General features: G+C 30.3%; 1 protein-coding gene across 4 annotated transcripts in view; it reads left to right on the top strand.

Annotated features, from left to right (window-relative positions):
* Positions 1–7,474: 7,474 nt before the first annotated feature.
* The window catches only part of Asator (tau-tubulin kinase asator), a 102,694-nt gene continuing 86,611 nt past the window's right edge, over positions 7,475–23,557 (top strand). For all 4 annotated transcript variants that reach the window (XM_088275693.1, XM_088275692.1, XM_088275691.1 and 1 more), the window contains exons 1-2: positions 7,475–7,718; positions 18,783–19,082. In XM_088275693.1, the coding sequence (XP_088131819.1) occupies positions 19,009–19,082 (74 nt within the window). In that variant the 5' untranslated portion in view covers positions 7,475–7,718; positions 18,783–19,008. The remainder of the gene's footprint in view (positions 7,719–18,782; positions 19,083–23,557) is intronic.

Raw genomic sequence — 23,557 nt, 5'->3', positions numbered from 1 at the left:
TTCCGCTGATAGGTTTTTATTAGTTAGTTAGTTATAATTTTTTATTAGTTAGTTAGTTATATTTAGTTATATTTAGTTATATTTAGTTATATTTAGTTATATTTATTTAGTTTTTTTTTTATTAGTTAGTTAGTTATAATTTTTTATTAGTTAGTTAGTTATATTTAGTTATATTTATTTAGTTTTTTTATTAGTTAGTTAGTTATAATTTTTTATTAGTTAGTTAGTTATATTTAGTTATATTTATTTAGTTTTTTTTTATGAGTTGGTTAGTTATAATTTTTTTTTAGTTAGTTTTTTTAAATATATGAAAAAATGCATAAACCGGATTTTAGTAATGTTTATTTTTAATGTAAAATAAATAAATTAAAATAAATATAACATCATTCTCATTAAATATTCAATATCGTATTCTCTACTTTAGTCTTGATAAAGACATAGAAAGATTGATAAAGACATAGAAAGGAGAGTGAATGCTGGGAACAAAGTGAATGGTGCACTGAAATCAGTTATAGCAAATAAAAACCTCTCAGCGGAAGCTAAACTGGCAGTGCACAACGGAGTCCTGGTTCCAACTCTAATGTATGGAAGTGAAACATGGAGTTGGCAAAAGAAGGATGAAAGTAGACTGAATGCAGTCGAAATGCCATCTCTCAGAAGAATGTGCGACAAAACGATGTATGATAGATGTACGAATAGTGAAATAAGGAAGGAATGCAGAGCTGAGATAAGCATTATCGATAAAATTAAGAAAGGCGCGTTGAGATGGTTCGGACATGTTGAACGAATGAGTGAGGAAAGAACGGTAAAACAAATTTATGAGGCGAATGTTAGCGGAAAAAGAAGCAGAGGAAGACCGAGAAAAACATGGCACGATCAGGTATGCCAAATACTTGAAAGTGGTCAGGTTAGGAGTCGTAACAATCGGCGGGTATGTATGAGGAGATGCATGAACGTGGAAGAGGCGAAGAATGTTTACAAGGACAGAGTGGTGTGGCGCTAATTAAAGAAATACATAAAATTAAAATTAAAATAAAAATAAATCTTATTGGAGGAAAGGAAGAGAAGTTTTCATCATATTCTCAGAATTTGTCTATGCTCGCTTTTAAAGAAAATTCTTGACACTTATTCCCTTTTGACGACCTTAGATCATAATTTAGAAACGGAGTCTTTGACTCCTCGCACCTTGAAACATATCTCTTGGACCACATGTGCGCACATTAGACAAATACTATTATATTTCCGGAATGGTATTATGCACAAGGTAGCTTCAACAATTCGCAGATCTGTCATGGGACGAACAAGATCCGCTCATTCAGAAGATCCAAATCACCAAACTGATCAGATCATTGGACCGGATCAATAGATTTTTGTCAAGATATTCGTAAAATATGAAAAATCAAAAGACTATCGATAACATTCTTATTGAAATCTGTAGGGAACAAAGGGAGATATTACGGTTTAAACTTTATATATTTGAATAAAACGAAAAACGTGCGTTCGCATACGTCATCAAATTTCCGTCATCGAACGTTTTATGACGTCATATGTTTTATTTTCTATGGTTTATAGAGCTGTAATAGTAGTAGTGTGGATTGTTTGTATACCACTACACTACCATTTGTTTTATACAAATATGGTGGGAGGGTGGACCATAGACATCAACAAATAGAGCCGCCAATAATTTAGCAATGACACCAACATTAAAATAACTCTATCGTTTATGTGACGTCATTCATTACCAACTTACGAAAATAGCGTATATGTGAAGGCGAATTTTCCACAAGAAAATGATGAATGAAAATGTTGATTATATCGGCTGTTATAAACACTTCACGAGTCTAATACAATCCTTTATAGGTTGAGTATGTTGAATTAGATATTCCTCCCGGCTGAAAATTAATGTTATCATGAAAGTCTTGTGATTTTTAATATTAATTTACTAGCCAATAAACCGACATCGTGACGAAAATGTATTAATGAAAATAAAAATATGGATTCGGACGACATCCGTCATAATATGAACTTTCTAAAGTAGGTACCCACCTGATGTGCGAGAACATTCTAGGTGTACGTGTGTATAGTGTGTAATGGTCTAGAGCGACCTTTAGACGCGAGTCCTTCACTCGGATGAACTCCCTTAACACTTTAAACCAAATAAAAAATATCTCAACCCTTTCGCAACGGGCGACACGAAAAAATAAATATTAAAAAAAAAATTATTAATTCATTTGAATTTTATATTTACAGCAAGCGAAGAAACTAGACTACCACGAATGCGTGAACTTTTTACTTTGTATCTAAGGGACAATCCAGCTGACCATTTCAACAGTTTCTAGTTGCCTAGAGTAGGTGTTATAGAAGAGTGCGGGTCTGACAAATGTTTGGTAGACTTTATGAAGTATTTTATTAAAATTAAACACTTGAATAATCCACTTTATCGAGTTTTATTTTTATTTACGATTAGTTTCGAAAACGACAATTGTTTTCATCTTCTGGTACAAATTGAATTTGTTTTAATTTGTACCAGAAGATGAAAACAATTGTCCTTTTCGAAACTAGTCGTAAATAAAAATAGAACTCGATAAAGTGGATTTTTCAAGTGTTTAATTTTAATAAAATAATCATGTCATTCCACAAAGTTAATGCCGAATCGATAAAAAATATGACTTTATGAAGTAACATCTTAATCTCTTAAAAATAATCAAATCATCACATCGCTCACTCCTTTCAAGAACGTCATAAATCAAAAATCGTCAATTTTCAGTTGTGCATGTTTTCAGAATGCCCAGAGAATGTACTATATCCCAGCAATAGCAGCATATTTTAAACTCAATATTTACCCGCTACAGGGCAGAAAGTGTTTTTTTTGCATTATAAAGAAAAGGTATTGTTTAAGAATTTGTTTTCAAAATACTTAACATATTTTAAATGGAGAAAAAAACATTCAGGTTTTACCTAAAAAGATTTGTTGCACAGTAAAACGTTAAATAAGTGGCTTGATATTTATTTTTAATACATTTCATTATATTTTAAACCTTAAAAACGATCTCCTGAAAAATTATGTTGTTTTGATATATGACTTTGTTGAAAGGAGTGGATATGATTTTAAATCTTTCGGTATTTTATAAAAAATATTTAAAATCATAATTTCCCCATAATATATTAACGCTAAAACTAATAAACATTATGTTTTATTAAATTATTTATCAAAATTAGTTTAAATAATATTTATACAAAATTGGTTTCGGCGCGAAAGGAGGAAAACCGCTTGTGTGCGAAATAAACGGTACTTCAATAAAGTCTAAACACGCACAAGACTTCTTTTGAAGACCCAGCGTCAAAAAGTACAGGTAAATACTATAACCTTATTCATTATTGCCTTAAAATGGTAGATCCCTTTTGTTGTTTCTGCGGGAAAATTTCGCCTGTCCTTGCGCAGTGGGGACAGAGCGTCACACGGAGTGAAAATGGCGGCGCTAAATATTATTTTTACTCCGCTTGACCTCCCGCCCGCGGTTTTCTCAAATCCAGTGGACTTGTGAGTAATTGAAAATTGCCAAATTTAAAAACAATCATTTCCGTAACGCGGTGAAGGATTTTGTTCAAAATAAGTGCACCTTGGAGACATTACATCAGATGTTTACAACAAATCGCTGGTAGAGTGGGGTTTTATTATTTATCTAAACTAACTAAATAACTAACCATCACGCCGCTTCACCGCAGGGGTAGGCAGAGAGAAAAGAACGCCACTCTACTCTGTCCTTGCAAACATTCTTGCCTCTTCCACGTTCATGCATCTCCTCATACATACCCGCCGATTGTTACGACTCCTAACCTGATCACTTTCAAGTATTTTGCATACTTGTTCGTGCCAAGTTTTTCTCGGTCTTCCTCTGCTCCTTTTTCATTCACCTCATAAATCTGTTTTACCGTTCTTTCCTCACTCATTCGTTCCACATATCCAAACAATCTAAACATACCTTTCTTAATTTTATCGATAATGCTTATCGCAGCCTTGCATTCCTTCCTTATCACCTAAAGCCCGATGCCCTCAAACAAAACGCGCCCAGCGGTGGTGGGTCTGATCTGACCCAGTACAGAAATCGCCTTTTAGGCGTTTTTTGTCGGGTTTTTATATTTTATATATTAATCAAAATAGGCTACATAGCAATAGGATAATGTGTCATAAGTTTTGTATGAGAATTTTCAAGTTTTTGATAGTTTTGAATTTAAATTACCCAAGCGCATCATTTTACATGCGAACTCGACCGAGCGCAGCTACGAACTACCACCGCGTAGCATGTCGCATCCGCGTGAGGCACGATCGGCATGAAGCAGTGGTTGTAAACATGTTTATTTTTACTGAATTCAAATAATTTGTGTTTTTAATTTTTTAACTATATTTTAAGTCAACATCATAAAAGATAGTTTTTATAACTTTTATTTGTCATCTTCAAATATAAAACGTGTCGGTTAGCTCCAAAAATCACAAAATGATTCTGGGATTTTGACTTGAGTTCATAATTCAAGATAAATTTTTGTCCATAATGCAATTAAAATTCATTTTAAATATAGTGAAAATAATTAAATTTTCATTGAAAAATATATACGGAATTGCCCAAAATGGTGTAAATATTCATTTAAAGTTCGCCATTTCATACATAAACATTTTACGGGTTTTAGAAATTATGAATACAATTTTGTACGAAACCAAATAATTAGTTTTATTAAATTATTATTAAATATTTATACACAAGTTCGTTAGACATAATAGGTATCATATTTAATTTTAATATTGACCAATAAATTATTACCAAAAAATTAGAAGACAATCGGTACTTTTCTTGTTGAAATCGATGTCTGTATCACTTACTGACATTTCTTACAAAACCACGTTTTCCGTTGGACTTTCAAATTCTGAATCTAAGGTTTTTGAATTCTAAATCACTGTCTCTACACTATTCTCTCACTTTTCTTTCACATTTAGAACGGTCCAAAAGTCGTCCAATCTCGTCATGAGATAATTATTATTTTCCTGCAATTGTGGTAAAGTTTCGAAAAGATTTAAAAAAAAAAATAAAACTAGAAATCGTTCAAATGTAAAACAGTTTATTGTGAAGGTCTGTGTTTTTTAATATAAATATTTTTAAAATGTAGGTTTACCTTAGTCTATATATATATTGTATATATATATATATATATATATATATATATATATACATATATATATATATATATATATATATATATATATATATATATATATATATATATATATATATATATATATATATATATATATATATATATATATATATATATATATATACATACATTTATATGTATATAAATATATATAAATATAAATATTTATATTGCTTACCATATTGTACTTCTATTTGTGGTATTAACTATGATTAGATTTGACCAAAAGTGCCGAATTAATTCATGAAAATATTAACAGCTTATGTTTTAATTACACTTTTTTGAAACGTGATATTTAATCCTTCATAGAAGTAAACAAATAAATCAGTTAAAAACAAATGTAAAAAAAAACAATAAACGGAAACAATCGTCAAAGATTGACAATGTATGCTTTTGTTTTTGGGATTTCGAAATGATGGCAGACGGCACACTAACACATTGATAGCGAGCAACTGACCTTACTCAATATGATTTTTGATCTTTTATTTGTTCTTTTTTTTAAATAACTCATATAAATCTGGTCCGATAATTTTCGTTTGTATCTCAATTTGTAGGTAATTTTTTGAAGAACGATTACACTGAAGGAAAACGACGTAAACAAATTACCGATTACGTAATGAATAATTTTCCGCGATGGTGGGTCTGACCAGACCCACCATCGCAGAGGAGGTGTTATTTCGTCATTCAAACATCCATCATACATCGTTTTGCCGCACATTCGTCTGAGGGATCGCATTTCGACTGCATTCAGTCTGCTTTCATCATTTAACTACAATTAATTACAACGTTTTGAGTATGTCCAAATACTTGTTCACAAATCTGGATTATCTCCAATCAATGGAGTAATTTTTTTACGTTCTACATGTCCAAGCCATCTCAACACACCTTTCTTAATTTTATCGATAAATACAGTTTTAAAAAAATAAACAATTCTTCAACAAAATATACAAATATACAGTCTTCAGGTACCAGTTCTCAGTTTGGAAAAATTAGAAAATTTAAAAAAATGCTCGATTTCATTCGAGTTTTTTTTATTTGTTCGGGAATATACACTTTACATTTATCAGCTTTACATTAAAAAAAGTATATAATAAACAAAAGTTACATTAACTTTAGTAAACATTACATTACATTGACTAAAATAGTATATAACATTTTAAAAATTTAACATTTTAAACAGTATATAATAAACAATATTTACATTAACAATAATAAACATTACATTAACGTCCGCCTCCGTAGTGTAATGGTCAGCACGCTCGGCTACCGTTCTGGAGGACCCGGGTTCGATTCCCAGGGGGGGTAAGAATAAATATGAGTGATTTTTTCACTGTAATATTTATTCAATATTACCCTGGACTGGTACTTGAAGCGGAGGGCTGATCACCTTTCCTTCATGTGTAAACGATCAAGATAACACTGCGTTTATTTGACGCAGTGCCCTATGCACCATTGGGGTGCGGATAAGGGTTTTATTATTATTATTTAACATTACATTACATTTAAAAAAATACTATATAACATATTGAAAAAATAACATTTAAAAAAGTATATAATAAACAATAGTTACATTAACAATAAAAAAAAATACATTAAATTAACAAAAATAGTTACATTAATAAAAATAAAGCCAGTCAAACAATTCCACATTTATGTTATAATAACTATTCAAAACATTCAGAAAATGCAAGGCTGAGATAAGTATTATCGATAAAATTAAGAAAGGTGTGTTGAGATGGTTCGGACATATGGAACGTTTGAGTGAGGAAAGAACGGTTAAACAAATTTATGAGGCGAATGTATTTGGAAAAAGAAGCAGAGGAAGACCGAGGAAAACCTGGCACGATCAGGTATGCCAAATACTTGAAAGTGGTCAGGTTGGGAGTCGTAACAAAACGGCGGGTATGTATGAGGAGATACACGAACGTGGAAGAGGCGAAGAATGTTTCTGAGGACAGAGTGGTGTGGTCTATTCTCTCTGCCTACCCCTTCGGGGAAGCGGCGTGATGGTTATTTAGTTAGTTAGTCAGGTACCATTTCTCAGCTTGGAAAAATAAAAAATAAATCGATTCAATTCTAGTTGAAAAGAAAATCTGTCCTCTCCAATTTCCCTAAATTGTCCGGACCTATTAATAATAGATTTTGTCAAGGTTTTTCTCAGTCCAATGTTGAACAAGTACACTGGGAATAAGCCACCCCCCTCCCTCTAGTTTTCCAGGTACTCGACTGAACGATCTCTACGCTGAAACATAATCTCGCAGCTCTTGTCACAGTCCGACAGTCTACCCGCGCAGACATCTCTGATTGGCCGAACTTTAGCTGGCAGTTTCAAATTTGAAAATTCCCTCGGTTCGGAGCTTCGAGCCCATTGGACGAGCGGTCCCGTCTCACGTTTGTTTGAATTTCGAAAGAAAGTGTTCGAAACTTTGAATTCGGAACTGACGTTCGGTTGTTTTGTGTTCGTTTTTCAAAAGTGACGTTTGTGACACCCACAGTGGACTTTTGAACAGGTACTTTTTATTTATTCAAAATTTATGTTAATATAAGTTTACTGGAGAATTATTATTTGTATATATGTTTACAATATATCGTAGTCATACAGGAGAAAGTGACCAAGTGCATTTTTTTTACAAAAACGTCATCATTGACTATTTGATATCTTACTAGCTTAATATTGCCCTGAAAAACATCCCAAAGGATTTTAAACTTGGAAGTATAATATGTTGACTTGTTAAAAATGACTAACTGCATTGATTTATTTATTTATTGATTTGGCGTTAAATTTGTAGAACTCTGTTTTAATTTATGTGTTAATTTTAAATCAAACACAGATTTTTTGAGACTACTAAGTTGTATTTTATTAACAAAAACACACAAAAAATTATACTGTGACAATTGTTTCGCCTTGTTAGGGCATTATCAAAGGAATGTTAATAATATTCGTTTGATAATACCCTAACAAGGCGAAACAATTGTCACAATATACAATTTTTATGTGTTTTTGTTAATAAAATACAACTAAGTAGACTCAAAACATCTGTGTTTGATTTAAAATTAATACATGAACTGCATTGATGTTTATTTTGTTGCCAAGCAAAAGTGACTTAAATGGGGTCCATGCCTAACTTCTATACATTAGGTAGAAAATGATGACATATATATATATATATATATATATATATATATATATATATATATATATATATATATATATATATATATATATATATATATATATATATATATATATATATATATATATATATATATATATATATATATATATATATATATATATATATATATATATATATAATATATATATATGTAATAAAATAACTAGGTACCTACCTATACATTTTATTAAGTACTTACAAATAGTACCTACACAAAACAGTTCTACCACCAGATGTCGCATGCGTCGCTCAGAATAAAACAAAAGACTTCCGATAATATTATTAACTGTCAGAAATAGATAGATAGATAGATAGAAACATATTATAAAGATAAATTAAGAATAAACTTTAATTACAAAGCAACACATTGTTTATTTTATTATTATACACCCACTTTACATATTATTTACACTTAATTTTCAAAAGGAAAATATTACCACGTTATATATATATATATATATATATATATATATATATATATATATATATATATATATATATATATATATATATATATATATATATATATATATATATATATATATATATATATATATATATATATATATATATATATATATATATATTACATTAACGTCCGCCTCCGTAGTGTAATGGTCAGCACGCTCGGCTACCGTTCTGGAGGTCCCGGGTTCGATTCCCAAGGGGGGGGGGGCAAATAAATATAAGTGATTTTTTCACTGTAATATTTATTCAATATTACCCTGGACTGGTACCTGAAGCGGAGGGCTGATCACCTTTCCTTCATGTGTAAAACGATCAAGATAACACTGCATTTTTATGAAGCAGTGCCCTATGCACCATTGGGGTGCGGATAAGGGTTTTATTATATATTACAAAACTTATATTACAAAATTTGGTCATATCGTTATTTAATAACTTAGCAAGAAGATTACAGGCACCAAAGCGTGCGATGATGGACGCTCGGAAGACTTTTCTTCTGTGCAGTATAAATATTTATACAGCAATCTAAAATAAGCTAGATTGAAGGTAAACTACACAGGAATTTCAATCAACGCGCTGACTGTAATATCTTTATTATTTATATATTATCTAACTCATCAACCAATCAACCAACAGCGCTCAGTCTCTGTAAACAATCTTCGCCTCTTCCGAATTCATGCATATAAATATATATGCATGAATTCGGAAGAGGCGAATTATATCAAATCTTCCTTACAACATTTTGAGAGTGTCCAAACACCTTATATACGTTGTTTGAAAATGATGCGGAATGCAAGGAAACACGAGTAATAGTAGATTTTAAAAAATAGGAATATAACTTTATAATAGTATGACTTTACAACATTTTGAGTGTGTCCAAATACTTGTTCACAAAATCTGGATTATCTCCAATTACAGGAGTTATTTTCATATTATTTTTTGACATCTCATCAAAGATGAAGAAGAATATGCAAGTCTGGGCATTTACGGGGCCGACGACCGTCATAGGCTGGTTTAAGTGATCACTTTACACACGTGTAACATTCACCAATTCTACCCATTATTGACAACCACACTACTCAAATTCTTGGAAGTTCTATATGTATGAACCAATTTAGAAACCTTGTTCTTGAATCACTGGAACTTCACTAGAGACATCTATTGGTGAGATGTAAAGAAGCATTTTTACTAAGCAGAAACTCTTATATTATTATGTGAGGTCCGAATCCTGAAAATAAATCCTGTAATTGGAGATAATCCAGATTTTGTGAACAAGTACTTGGACACACTCAAAATGTTGTAAATAAAAACATGTTTAAAATTAGTTTTAATTTGTACCAGTGTGTTTATATACATATATAAACACAAGAAAGTTATACATATACATATATAATAATAATAATAATAAACCCTTACCGCACCCCAATGGTGCATAGGGCACTGCTTCATATAAACGCAGTGTTATCTCGATCGTTTACACACGAAGGAAAGGTGATCAGCCTTCTGTTTCAGGTACCAGTCCAGGGTAATATTAAATAAATATTATAGTGAAAAAATCACTTATATTTATTTGACCCCCCCTGGGAATCGAACCCGGGACCTCCAGAACGGTAGCCGAGCGTGCTGACCATTACACTACGGAGGTGGACATATATATATATATATATATATATATATATATATATATATATATATATATATATATATATATATATATATATATATATATATATATATATATATATATATATATATATATATATATATATATATATACACATTTGTTTAGTTTGTATTTGTACACATAAAAAAAGAATAGTAAAAGGAGAAGACACAAAAAATATACTTCTAAAACATTTATTATATTGATTGATAAATGGTAAAATGTCAACATCCCCGCATTTTCCCCTATCGAGTTGAGATTCCCTCAGGTTGGGGAATTCCCCGCAGACAGGCAACCCTGGTACTAGATTTCCATATAATTTAGTTCAGTTTCATTTGGTGCAGTACGAGTTCTAGGATGTAGCAGTGGTCGGGCAGACGCGCGTAGGTCCGCTAAAAGCTAATTTTTCTGAGAACGTACATAAATTCCATTTTGGCTCGAAGCCCGTCAGATTGGAATGGAAGATATTTCGCGGAAACAACATATTACTTACTTAGTTTTAAAAACCAGCGGAGCTTTCAAAAAGTGTTAAAAATAATATCTGTTTAGTGATAGAATTTTTTTTTATAACACACTTACCGCACCCCAATGGTGCATGGGGCACAGGTTCTTGTATCATCGCCTCACCCCGCCTTCTCGGCGGGGTGAGGCTTTGCGGCATAATACTCCATTGTCGAAAATCTAAAAAAATACCCTTGTCAAGCGAAAATGACACTCTAAATGCGTGCCAAATTTGAGAACAAAATGTCCATCAAATAATGAGGCGTGCGCATTGTAAAAAAATACCGAATGGATCTCTGTCAGACGGGAGGAATATCTAATTTAACATAATAATAATAAAAAAACCTTTCCGCACCCCAATGGTGCATAGGGCACTGCTTCATATAAACGCAGTGTTATCACGATCGATTACACATGAAGGAAAGGTGATCAGCCCTCCACTTCAGGTACCAGTCCAGGGTAATATTGAATAAATATTAGAGTTAAAAAATCACTTGTATTTATTAAACCCCCCTGGGAATCGAACCCGGGATCTCCAGAACTGTAGTCGAGCATGCTGGCCATTACACTACGGAGGCGGACAGGAAGAAATATAAGAAATATAACATATCTAAGAAATATAAGAAATTTAATGGTATCTTAATAAAATTAATAGACTTTGTTTTCACCACTTTTTTATTCATACGATTCAACCTACCGGTTTCAACAATACATTGTCATCATCAGGGTTTATTTTAAAAATAAAAAATAAAAACATTAAAAATATTAAAATACTTTCACCAAAAACTTCCACACACTCCATAAAAATCCTAAATTTTATTTTAATTATTCATTGCATAGCAACCCCAAATTACAACTAGTGGAATCACCCAAAAAAACAGTATGAAGCTGCGCACGCATACGCAAAGTGGAGAACACACAAAAACACAAAAACCTACTGTGCAGAAATTTTAGGAACAGAAATTAGAAAAATATCAAAAATAGGACTGTTACATAAATTTAATTGATTATTAATAATATTTTAATTGTTTTATGGCTTTTTTAATTTCCAAAATCTCTAAATTATGTAATGAGTTTACTTTTTTATTAGAATGTAGTATTTCAATGCCATTTTAAAAATTAAAAGAATGATTGTTATTTTATATATATGTTCAGCAAATTCAAAAAAAAATATTATTAAGACATCTCATATCGCTCACTCCTTTCAAGAACGTCACAAATAAAAAATTGTCTATTTTCAGTTGTGCATGTTTTTGGAATGCCCAGAAAATGCACTATATCCCAGCAAAAGCTGCATAATTTTATTCAATATTTACCCGCTACAGGGCAGAAAACGTTATTTTTGCATTTTGAAGAAAAGGTATTGTGTAATTATTTTTTAAATATACTAAATATTTTTCAAATGGAAAAAAAACCTTCAGATTTTAACCTAAAAAGATCTGTTGCACAGTAAAAAGTTCAATAATTGGCTTGATTTATTTTTAATACATTGTGTTATGTTTTTAAACGTTAAAAACGTTCTCCTGAAAAATCAAGTTTTTTGATTTATGACGTTCTTGAAAGGAGTGAGCGATATGTTCTTATATAAGGATATTAAAAAATGTAGCACATCTGCGGAAAACTTGTCCTGACAAAAGTCTATTAAATTAATGTACAGGAGGACCATAAAACGGAACAAACGTGATTTTTGCCTTTGGTATCAAGTGACTTGTTATGCTCTAGAAATTTTCTATTCATCACAGATTTATACATATGTACAATTAAACTCCAAAACAATCCTTACATCGCTCACTCCATTCAACAACGTCATAAATCAAATAACTTGTGTTTTCAGGAGATCGTTTTTAATGTTTAAAAATATAATAAAATGTATTTAAAATAAATATCAAGCCACTTATTGAACTTTTTACTGTGCAACAGATCCTTTTAGGTAAATCCTGAAGGTTTTTTCTCCATTTGAAAAATATTTAGTAGATTTAAAAAAATAATTAAACAATACCTTTTCTTCAAAATGCAAAAACAACACTTTCTGCCCTGTAGCGGGTAAATATTAAGTTTAAAATATGAGGATTTTTCTGGGATATAGTACATTTCTGGGCATTCCGAGAACATGCACAACTGAAAATTGACGATTTTATATATATGACGTTGTTGAAAGGAGTGAGCGATGTGTCAGTAGCTACCTACCTTGTGTGTGTGTGTGTGTGTGTATACATGTATGAACAATGCGGGTAAACTATCAATTCTGTCCAATTCAGCCCCCTTAGGGCGCTTGTCCACTACCCGGGTTTTCACCGTCCGGCAGTCCGGTTTTAAAAAATGAAAGCGACATCGACAGCGTGATCGAATTTACGCGCAAAGTGTTCACACACCGATCAGCTTATGGACAAAAGCACAAGCCAATCCAAGCCAATCGTCGTTTGAAAACGCTAACTGACGTGCCGGACGATAAAATTTCGTGTAAAAATCCGTTTTCCTGAAATTCAGAAACTACATGGCCGAGAGTTGTTGACTCAATGTCCATTGACTTGTCGCTCACTCCTTTCAAGAACGTCATAAATCAAAAAACTTGATTTTTCAGGAGAACGTTTTTAATGTTTAAAAATATAATACAATGTATTAAAAATAAATATCAAGCCACTGATTAAACATTTTACTGTGCAACAGATCTTTTTAAGTTAAACCTGGAGGTTTTTTCTTCATTTGAAAAATATTCAATTTATTTAAAAAAATAATTAAACAATACCTTTTCTTCAAAATGCAAAAACAACACTTTCTGCCCTGTAACGGGTAAATATTAAGTTAAAAATATGCCTCTTTTGCTGGGATATAGTACATTTTCTGGGCATTCCGAAAACATGCACAACTGAAAATTGTCGATTTTTGATTTATGACGTTCTTGAAAGGAGTGAGCGATATGGCCGAGAGTTGTTGACTCAAAGTGACATATCTTAGGTACTTTGAGCTGGAATGTTTGCTAAATCTTTCTTCCCAGTATTATAAGAAAGAAAATCGCCAAACAGTTCATTGAACTCTGGTCAAATTAAATATGTTTATAGTTAAAACATTTTGAGTGTGCACAAATACTCGTTCACAAATCTGGATTATCTCCAATTAGGAGTTATTTTTTAAATGTTTTTGTATTGTGTAGTATATTGTATTCTATTTTTATATCATAATGTGTCGGGTTGTGGTCCCGTGGATATTAAATTGTGATATTATATTTTATTTATTGTTTCGGCATTAACTTTGTGGTAAGACGTGTTACAATGATTAAAGAAAACACTTCGTTTTTAACCACTTGAGTTTTATTATAGACTGCATGTTTCAGAAGTTAAACTTCTATCATTCAGGTCTGTATAGTAACTAAAATATTTATTATACAGACCTGATTGATGGAAGTTTAATCATTGTGATATTTATAAGTGTTTTCTTTAATCATTGTGATATTATATTCTTATAAGATATTATATCTTATATTGTGTCGCGGACTCTCAAGCCAGAGTATCTCGGTTCAAACCCATACAATTTGATACCTGTTTCTAATAATGAGCTGCTTAGGCTCACAGAAATAGTATGAAAATGAAATATTTGTGTAATAACTAATAAAAACACCAATATTTTATTTCACTAAAAAATCTATAAGTATGTGAATATTATCCAGGATGCGGACCTCACATACAAATTAAAGAGTCTCTGCCTAATAAAAGCCTTCCTACTTCCACCAAAGATGTCTCTAGTGAACTCTCGCATACTGTGTAACGAGTTTGATAAACATACCTAGGAGTTTCATGAATTTGAGTAGTATGGTAACACATGTGTTCACTTAAACCAGCCTATGTCTGCCGTAAGCCCCGTAAATCCCCAGACTTCCATATTTGACTTCCTCTTTGGTGAAATTTATATATATATATATATATATATATATATATATATATATATATATATATATATATATATATATATATATAATAATAACCATATCCGCTCCCTAGGTGAAGCATATGGAGTCCACAAACTGTCTCCAGGCTTTTCTGTTGGCTGCCAGCTCCCTTGCATCCTCCCACGTCAGATCCGCGTCCCGAAGTTCTGACGAGAACTTATATATATATATATATATATATATATATATATATATATATATATATATATATATATATATATATATGTATACATATAAATATATATGTATATATATATATATATATATATATATATATATATATATATATATATATATATATATATATATATATATATATATATATATATATATATATATATATATATATATATATATATATATATATATATATATATATATACATATATCGATATATAATCAGACTCCCATATTCTTCTTCATTCATGTTTTTTTTTAAATTTTTTTTTAACATATTTACATTTATTAAAATCACAATTTTAAACGTATTTTTTGTGACAGAGACCCACTAAGCCACCTTGTGTGTCTTGTCGATGGAGTTCTTTTTGAATACATTTTAATTGTTTTTCACCATTTTAACCTAATGTACACACAAAAAAGAGAGAAAAATTAAGTTATTCCAATATTTCAGCAGTGTTCTGAAATCGCCCGGGCCAACTTCCGAGCGCAGACGTCGCGCGGGAGAGATTTCCAAAATAGCACAGCACAGCACGAACTAATGCAGTCCCTTTGTGTCGTGTGAATAGCGCACGGAATAAATCACCGCGCTAATGATTCGAGACGTTTATTGCGTTTTTATTACTCGCTCTTGTGCCAGTCGACTCTTTTGTTCCGCGTTTGCAAAGAACTTACGATCAAAGCTTATTTCTCGACTTTTGACATCTCAACATAGATGAAGAAGAAAGAACAAAGAAGTCTACCCTGTGATTACCCATTCACTGGGCAATAAAAAGCCTTTCTACATCAAATCATGGGTTTCGTGCGGTTTATCATGGAACGTCATGGGGCTAATAAATAATATATAAATATACGAGTACATAATATTTTTAATTTTTTTATTATTTAATATGGTTTTTTGTACGAATGTTTTTTAGAATTTAAATTTATTTCCTAAACATTTCTAATTACAATTTTAAAATAATTTAAAAAACGCGTTCTTTCCAATAAAGAGACTGAGCTCTTGTGGTTGGAGAGTGACTTAAACATGATCGTTATGTTTGTTGGTAATACAATACATTTTTATAAAAAAAAGATATATATATATATATATATATATATATATATATATATATATATATATATATATATATATATATATATATGTGTGTATATATACATATATGTGTGTATATATATATATATATATATATATATATATATATATATATATATATATATATGTATATATACATATATATATATATGTATATATATATATATATATTATATATATATATATATATATATATATATATATATATATATATATATACAAATATACATACATACATATCCACTTTCATAGTGTAATGGTCAGCACGCTCGGCTACCGTTCTGGAGGTCCCGGGTTCGATTCCCAGGGGAGGGTCAAATTGACATAAGTGATTTTTTCACTCTAATATTTATTCAATATTACCCTGGACTGGTAACTGAAACGGAGGGCTGATCACCTTTCCAACATGTGTTTATATGATGTAGTGCCCTATGCACCATTGGGGTGCGGATAAGGGTTATATATATATATATATATATATATATATATATATATATATATATATATATATATATATATATATATATATACATATCGTGGTAATATTTTTCTTCTGTAAATTGGTTGTAAATAATATGTAAAGTGGGTGTATAATAATAAAATAAACAATGTGTTGCTTTGTAACTAAAGAAACGACGATAAAAGTTTATTCTTAATTAATCTTTATAATAATTTTTATATCTATCTATCTATCTATCTGATTCTGACAGTTAATAATATTATCGGAAGTCTTTTGTTTTCTTCTGAGCGACGCATGCGACATCTAGTGGTAGAACTGTTTTATGTAGGTACAATTTGTAGGTACTTAATAAAATGTATAGGTAGGTACCTAGTTATTTTATTACATCTCCCCCCTTGGGGATGAAAATTTATAGTAAAATTTTCACTCGTCCTCCGGATTATCTTCTGGTAGTGAAGGGACTGGTATAAGTTTAGTGATATGATAAAGTTTTTTTTTTTTCTTTCTATCTTTTTTCCTTCTTTTTTTTCTTTCTTTTTTTTCTTTCTTGTTTTTTTTTCTTTCTTTCTTTTTTTTCCTTTTTTCCGTTCTTTTTTTTTCTTTCTTTTTTTCGTATTTTTTTTTTCTTCTTGACCCTTTTAAAGTAGACACAGTTTTTTTTCAATCCATTTGTTTTTTTCTTTTGAATTCCTTCATTTTTATTCAGATATCTTAAAGTATCTTCTAATATAACCAAATTTACAACTTTTAATTGTTCATCTGCATTTTCATTCGATTTTAATACTGGATTCCTGCTTAGACAATCTACTTCTAAATTCTTCTTTCCTGGAGTATATTTTATTTTATCTTTCGTAGAAGTTTTTTCTACTTTATTTTTATTTTCATTTTTCAAGCACTGTTTCTGTGTTATTTGTATGTCTTCATTTTTATTCTGATCTTTTAAAATATCTTCTAATTTAACCAAATTTACAACTTTTAATTGTTCATTTGCATTTTCCTTCGATTCTAATACTGGATTCCTGCTCATACAATCTGCTTCGAAATTCTTCTTTTCTGGAGTATATTTTATTTTATCTTTCGTAGAAGTTTTTTCTACTTTATTTTTATTTTCATTTTTCAAGCACTGTTTCTGTGTTATTTGTATGTCTTCATTTTTATTCTGATCTTTTAAAATATCTTCTAATTTAACCAAATTTACAACTTTTAATTGTTCATTTGCATTTTCCTTCGATTCTAATACTGGATTCCTGCTCATACAATTTGCTTCGAAATTCTTCTTTTCTGGAGTATATTTTATTTTATATTTTGTAGAAATTTTTTTCACATTATTTTTATTTTCATTCTTCAAGCACTGTTTCTGTGTAATTTGTAAATCTTCATTTTTATTATTAATCTTATCATCCTCCTTTGTTTTAAACCAGCACGTTGCTTCAGAGTGATATCGAGTTCCCTTATTTAAATTTTCACAAATCTTACATGAACTTTTATCTTTAATTTTATCACTAGTTCTTAGATTTCCACGTCTTCTTTGATTACCTTCTAATCGTTTTCTTTGATCATCTTCTAATTTTTCTCTCTCACTCCGAACATATTGTAGTAATTGTTTTAATACATCTAATGTTTCATAATCCATTTCCAATTAACAAAATTGTCGTTTTATAACGTGGTAATATTTTTCTTCTGTAAATTGGTTGTAAATAATATGTAAAGTGGGTGTATAATAATAAAATAAACAATGTGTTGCTTTGTAACTAAAGAAACGACGATAAAAGTTTATTCTTAATTAATCTTTATCTGATTCTGATTCTGACTATCTATCTGATTCTGACAGTTAATAATATTATCGGAAGTCTTTTGTTTTCTTCTGAGCGACGCATGCGACATCTAGTGGTAGAAATGTTTTATGTAGGTACTATTTGTAGGTACTTAATAAAATGTATAGGTAGGTACCTAGTTATTTTATTACATATATATATATATATATATATATATATATATATATATATATATATATATATATATATATATATATATATATATATATATATATATATAATATTATTATGTTACATTGTACATTTTTTCATTTGCAGTGACTTTTGGATGGATTTTCACAAAAAAAAACAGTGCGAAGTGTTATGAAAAGATCCGAACAGCGTATCGTCGTTGGATTTCAAGAACTCACTAAGATACGATGAAACAGTACTTCTGCAAATACGAATTGGGAATTACAGAACTCAAGCGACGAGGAACTCAGTGATACATAGTGCAAACAGTGATTCGAGGAGTTTCGCGTTACCTCACGTTTCCCGTGTTCAGATGTCTGTGGTCGCAGCGCAGCAGTTATCCTACGGCTCGAATCAGCCACAGAGTGCGGCCTTCAAAATGAAATGGTAAGCGATTCGTATAACTTTATAAAATAACTAACTTTAAAATTTTTTTTTTTTGACATCTCATCAAAGATGAAGATGAATATGGAAGTCTAAGCATTTACAGGGCCGACGACCGTCATAGGTTAATTAAAGTGGTCACTTTAAACACGTGTAACATTCACCAATTCTACCCATTATTGACGACCACACTACTCAAATTCTTGGAAGTTCTATATATATGAACCAATTTAGAAACCTTGTTCTTGAATCAACTAACTCCTTCTTTACCAAGACTGATTAATACAAACTTAGTATTAATCAGTCTTGATAAAGAAGCGGTTAGCTTCGAAACCGGCAGACATTATAATTAAGTTATGATAAAATATTAATAGTGATTTAAAAACCAAATTACATTTTAATTATATAAAATGAAAAATCACAAAGTTAGTGCTTCAAATATAAATTGATCAATTCGCCGTGCGAAGAAAAATTGGTGAGGCCAAAATTCAACTGGATTCCTAGCTATAAATATGTACGAGTGTGTAAATAATTTACTGTATGTAACTACATACATCACGTGTGGCCACTAACTCGCTTTGTGCACACGGCCTACATGTTTTTTTGACGTTAGTAGAATGCAGTTTTGTCTCGCACAATCTAAAATTAAATGTATATATATATATATATATATATATATATATATATATATATATATATATATATATATATATATATATATATATATATATATATATATATATATATATATATATATATATATATATATATATATATATATATATATATATATATATATATATATATATATATATATATATATATATATATATATACATATATTATATATATATATATATATATATATATATATATATATATATATTATATATATATATATATATATATATTTATATATATATATATATATATATATATATATATATATATATATATATATATATATATATATAAATATATATATTTATATATATATATATATATATATATATATATATATATATATATATATATATATATATATATATACATATATATATATACATATATGTATATATATATATATATATATATATATATATATATGTTTTCAGTAGCTGGAGTCACGCCAGTCAGTGTTTACAAATACCCTGTCATGTTGATCATTAAAAAAGACTGTTGAAAAAAAGGTTCATGTATAAGCACCTAATATTATATAGACCAGTGTTCCATCTGTTCAAGGCAGATCTGCCAAATCAAGAAATTATAGAGATACACCAAAGATAAAAACATTTTTTTTAATATTACTAAATTATTAAAAACAATACTGTTTTTCTCCATTTTAAAAATATCTGGTATGTGAAGTATATTTAAAAAATTAATTAAACAATATATTTTCTTCAAAATGCAAAAACAACACTTTCTGCCCTGTAGCGGGTAAATATTAAGTTAAAAATATGCCGCTTGTGCCGGGATATAGTACATTTTTTGGGCATTCCGAAAACATACACAACTGAAAATTGTCGATTTTTGATATATCGCTCACTCCTTTCAAGAACGTCATAAATCAAAAATCGTAAATTTTCAGTTGTGCATATTTTCGGAATGCCCAGAAAATGTACTATACCCTAGCGAAAGAGGCATATTTTTAACTTAATATTTACCCGCTACAGGGCAGAAAGTGTTGTTTTTGCATTTTGAAGAAAAGGTATTGCGTAATTATTTTTTTAAATATGTATGCTAAATATTTTTCAAATGGAGAAAAAACTTCAGCTTTTACCTAAAAAGACCTGTTGCACAGTAAAAAGTACAATAAGTGGCTTGATATTTATTTTTAAAACATTGTATTATTTTTTTAAACTTTAAAAACGTTCTCCTGAAAAATCAAGTTTTTTTATTCATGACGTTCTTGAAAGAAGTGAGCGATATGACGTACTTGATATGGAAACACTATCACAAATTTTACTCCATCTCTTTCCTCTACCGAGATATTCATTATCCAAATAGCCGCAAAATTGTATTAATTTCATACATGTTTTGGCAAAGAGCATCATTTTAAGTTAACTGCAGCTATTTGCCTTTGCACATAAGTTCCCAGAATGTATTGTGAATTTCCTGTATCACGTGTCGTCTTTGCCCTGAAAGTTATGAATGCGTTGACGTCACTTCTGGGATGTATATTGCAAATGGTGGCACCATCAAGTGTGGTTTAGTAATCGCTCACTCCTTTTAACCACGTCATTTATCAAAAAACTTGATATTTCATCGTTTTTAAAGTTTAAGAATATAATAACATGTATGAAAAATAAATATCAAGCCACTTATTGAACTTTTTAATGTGCAACAGATATTTTTAGGTAAAACCTAAAGGTTTTTTCTCCATTTAAAAAATAATTAGTATATTCAAAAACATAATTAAACAATACCTTTTCTTCAAAATGCAAAAACAACACTTTCTGCCCTGTAGCGGGTAAATATTACGTTGAAAATATGCCGCTTTTGCTGGGATATAGTAAATTTTCTTGGCATTCCGAAAACATGCACAGCTAAAAATTGACGTTGCAACGTCACATATCAATAATCGCAATAACAACGCGTTGTTGAGTGAGTGACATGTGCGGGAAGACAGACCCTTTGTTATTTTAGACCCCGGCCTATACATATCCGTTGCAGCAGGCTAGTTGTTGAATTTTCGTATAACATATAAATGCAAGGAATTATTTTATTCAAATGTCATGTCGGCCCACACGGCGGCGGGCTTGGAAGTACGCCACGTTGAATTATGCTTTCTGTTGTGCACTCTCACCCCGACATACGACTATTCGCTTTGAGAACACTCTACTTACGACATTCTGACGGCATCCTATCGAAAATTATTTAAAAAATTGCAATAAAAATGTATCTGAAATGATTATTTTTATGCCCAAACCATCTCACACTCCTTTCTTAATTTTATCGATAGTTATTTTTGACTGATAGGCTGGTTTAAGTGATAACTTTACACACGTGTAACATTCACCAATTCTACCCATTATTTACAACCACACTATTCAAATTCTCGGAAGTTCTATATATCGTAGTCGTACAGGAGAAAGTGACCAACTAACAAAACTAAAAATGTTCAGGAGGGCCATTTAAGTCACTTTTGCTTGGCAACAAAATAAACATCAATGCAGTTAGTCATTTTTAACAAGTCAATATATTATACTTCCAAGTTTAAAATCGCTTTGGGATTTTTTCAGGGCAATATCAAAAGCTAGTAAGATACCAAATAGTCAATAATCACGTTTTTGTAAACAAATGCACTTGGTCACTTTCTCCTGTATGACAACGATACATGAACCAATTTCGAAACGTTGTTCTTGAATCATTAGAACTTCACTAGAGACATCTATTGGCATTAAATATGATATGGTAATAATGTTCGTTTGTCCACCTCTGTAGTGTAATGGTCAGCACGCTCGGCTACCGTTCTGGAGGTCCCGGGTTTGATTCCCAAGGGGGGTAAAAATAAATATAAGTGATTTTTTCACTGTAATATTTATTCAATATTACCCTGGACTGGTACCTGAAGCGGAGGGCTGATCACCTTTCCTTCACGTGTAAAACGATCATGATAACACAGCGTTTATAATACACAGTGCCCTATGCACCATTGGGGTGCGGATAAGGGTTTTATTATTATTTATATGTTAAATATGCACCTCTGAAATTGCTTAATTTGGTGAACTTTGAATAGAAAAAGCTTGTGGAGTACTGTGCTAATTCATTACCAAATATTCCTTTATGTCATCTCTTCTATCTAATGTGTGAAGGCAACTAGCCGTAACTCAAATTGCGACTATTTGGCATAACAAACCATTCTTATAGCTGGCCTCTATCATATACAATCAAAGATTGTTCTCTATCTCTGTCCTTTACCGAGATATTCATTATCCAAATAGCCGCAAAATTGTATTAATTTGATACATCGCCCACCCCTTATAACAACGTCATAATCCAAAAAATGATTTTTCAGGAGAACGTTTTTAAAGTTTAAAAATATAATACAATGTGTTAAAAATAAATATCAAGCAACTTAATAAACTTTTACATATGCAACAGATCTTTTTAGGTAAAACCTGAAGGTTTTTTGTACATTAAAAAAATATTAAGTATATTTTTAAAAAAATATTAAATAATACCTTTTCTTCAAAATGCAAAAACAACACTTTCTGCCCTGTAGCGGGTAAATATTAAGTTAAAAATATGCCTCTTTTGCTGGGATATAGTACATTTTCTGGGCATTCGGAAAACATGCACAACTAAAAATTGACGATTTTTGATTTACAAAAAGCTGTTGGCAAAAAGCATCATTTTAAGTTAACTATAAACGCGTTTATCTCAAAACTACTGTTTTTGACTTGCGGCTTTTGCACGTTAGTCTAGATCCGTTGGTGAGAAACTAACGCAAGTGGGGGTAACTACACTAGTACGTG

This window comes from Brachycentrus maculatus, unplaced genomic scaffold, assembly GCF_059751285.1.
Source record: "Brachycentrus maculatus isolate JH-2025_06_01 unplaced genomic scaffold, ASM5975128v1 h1tg000955l, whole genome shotgun sequence".
NCBI lineage: Eukaryota > Metazoa > Arthropoda > Insecta > Trichoptera > Brachycentridae > Brachycentrus > Brachycentrus maculatus.
This window is presented reverse-complemented; position numbering and strand designations above follow the sequence as displayed.